This window comes from Pteropus vampyrus, unplaced genomic scaffold (genome assembly GCF_000151845.1).
Source record: "Pteropus vampyrus isolate Shadow unplaced genomic scaffold, Pvam_2.0 Scaffold320, whole genome shotgun sequence".
Lineage (NCBI taxonomy): Eukaryota > Metazoa > Chordata > Mammalia > Chiroptera > Pteropodidae > Pteropus > Pteropus vampyrus.
In genome coordinates, this window is record NW_011889101.1 from 289,616 (window position 1) to 292,105 (window position 2,490).

General features: G+C 63.6%; 1 protein-coding gene across 1 annotated transcript; it reads right to left on the bottom strand.

Moving 5' to 3' along the window:
* Positions 1-751: 751 nt before the first annotated feature.
* On the bottom strand, positions 752-2,490 carry BTBD6 (BTB domain containing 6). The gene is made up of 2 exons (XM_011377720.2): positions 2,342-2,490; positions 752-2,180 (listed from the first exon to the last, which is right to left on the bottom strand). The coding sequence occupies exons 1-2, from the start codon at positions 2,422-2,424 to the stop codon at positions 1,148-1,150; spliced, it is 1,116 nt and encodes a 371-aa protein (XP_011376022.1). The 5' UTR covers positions 2,425-2,490; the 3' UTR covers positions 752-1,147.

The window sequence follows — 2,490 nt, forward strand, 5'->3', positions numbered from 1 at the left end:
TATGGACGAGGGTGTAGACAGAGGGCACCAGCAGTACTGTTGTGTGTGGGGACTCGCATGTCCACCTCTCGTGGACTACACTTGGCAGCCAGGACCTTGGTGGACGGATGGCCTGGCCTGTACTGGAGCTTCGCCAGGAGGACGGCTCTTAGCCTGCAGGGCCACTCCTTCCTGTGTCCATCAGCATCCGGACAGGCACGTCCTCAGACTCGGGGCAGTGGCTGGGGAGTGGGTCCTGGGTCACCCACAGGATGGCTCCCCGGGTTTGGGAAGGCAGGGTCCGGCAGGTGGGCCAGGAGGCTGCAGTCACGCTACTGGCCCAGCCCTTTCTCCCAAGAGGCCACATCCCCGCACTGAGTGACGGGTTCTTCCCCCGGGAGGCCAAGCCGAGCTCTCCCAGAAGCAGAGGGAGTGTGAGCGGCGGCAGGCCGGAGCTGGCTTGGTCCCTCAGTGCACCTCGCCCTCCCAGCCCCACCCCCCGCAGCCTGACTCCCAGGCTTACGGCAGGGCTTCGTCCAAGCAGCGGGCACGCTTTACCACGAGCAAGACCCCCGATCTTTTCCCGAGCATTCTAGCTGCAGCCCCTGGAAGCCAGCCTCCCCCCCCACCCCAGATGGTGGAGGCCTGGCCTGCTGGCACGGGGCACAGTCCCCTGGGCCGGCCGCAGCTTCTGGCCAGTAAGTGCCATTCAGGCCACAGGTTCCCTTATCCCCTTGGCAGCTGAGGACCCTCCCACAGTCACGTGTTGACGTGTGGTTCTCACTGTTATAACTTTATTGTGGAAATCCACTTAAAGGGATGAACGATTCTAAATTACTTTTCCTCGCCTTTGGATTTGAAGGGAAAATGTGAAGTTAAGCTTAAAACCACTTAGAATAGGATCCAAGGTAAGAGGGACAGAAAAGCCCACAAAGCACGAGGCGCGGGTGCCCGTGGCGGGGCCCGGGCCCGCTCCACACCCCCAGCGCTGCCCTCTGCCCAACGTGAGTGCCTTCTGAGGCCCAGCCGCCAGCATCCAGAAACCGAGGCTCCGTCTGTGTAGAAAACGTCTATTTCACAGCTTGGCTGTGTACAAAAGAGATACAAAGTTCACAAGGCCCCGAAGCCGCCACAGTGTGCGACCCCCCCGGGTCCCCCCCACAGTGCCTCAGGCGTAGAAGATGAGCTCGGGGATCTGCCCGCCCTGGACCCCGGTCCCGTTGGTGCTGTCCGAGGAGCACTGGAACTGGAAGGTCACCTTGCCACACTGCACTTCCGTCATGCCCTCCTGCCCGAAGTAGCTGAGCTCGCTGCCGTCCAGGACGGCGCTGGCGGTGTAGAAGGTGTCCTGCTCCACCTGCACGGGCTGCTCGAACCAGACGGAGAAGGTGCTGCTGGAGCCGTCCGAGACGAACCTGGTCAGGTTCTGGGCCAGCACCACCCCCAGCCGCTTGAGCTCGATCTTCACGCTGTACTCGGCCTTCCCCGAGCTGGACCCGTACAGGCCCAGCCCCGCGACGAACACCCTGCGGTCCACGGCAAACTGGATGCTGTCGCAGCGGCCGCGGTAGCGCCACTGGTTGCTGCGGTGGGCGGAGGACTGGAAGCGGCGGCACCTCTGCGGCGCCAGGCCCCGCCTCCTGGTGAGCGGGAAGTCGAGCAGCGGCTTGTTGGCGGCCGTGTACCACAGGAAGATGCTGCGCGTCTCCTCCAGCGTCAGCACGTCCGACTGCGCGGCGCCGTTGGCGAACTCCTCCAGCGTCATGGTGGGGATGCGCACCAGGTAGAGGGCGGGCCCCAGCACGTGCCGCTTGTTGCGCGGCGTGACCGGCAGGCCCTGCCTCTTGCACTCGGCCTCCGCCCAGCTCAGCACGGCCTCGAAGACCACGGCCTCCTTGGTGTTGAGGGCCTCCCGAGTGACGATGATCTCCAGCGTCTGCCAGTCAATCTCACAGAAGCCCTCGGACCTCAGGGCCGCCTCGGCCTGTGCGTCGATGACCTCCCAGCAGCGCTGGGTCAGCTCGGGCTCCTCGAACAGCCGGCTCTGGGACAGCAGGACGCAGGCATTTTTGGCTTCCAGACTCGTCTCCAGGAAGGTGACGCAGGCTTTTGCCAACGCGGGGACAATGTACTTCTTGGCGGCATAGAGAGTGGCCAGCACCGTGTCAGCTTCCAGATCGATCTCGTCGCTGTACATATACCTAGGAGCAGGCACCACGTCACAGGCCGCGTGGGGCACGCGGGGCACCCAGGGCCTGGGAGACAAGCCCGTCTGTCCTTGTGGACTCCCCGCTCGTTTGCTGGCTGGGGGAACTGGCAGGGAGGGACCACCCCGTCCCTGCAGCTGCTGGGGCTGACTTACTTTAACAGGATCAGGAACGCTGCGGGCTCCACGTCCGGGATGTGGATCTCAGACTTGACTTCCGCCAGGTCTCCGTAAAACATGGCATAGAAGACTGAGCTACCGACAGCTAGGACGTACTGTGGAGAGAGCAAGGAGCCCTGAGCCCT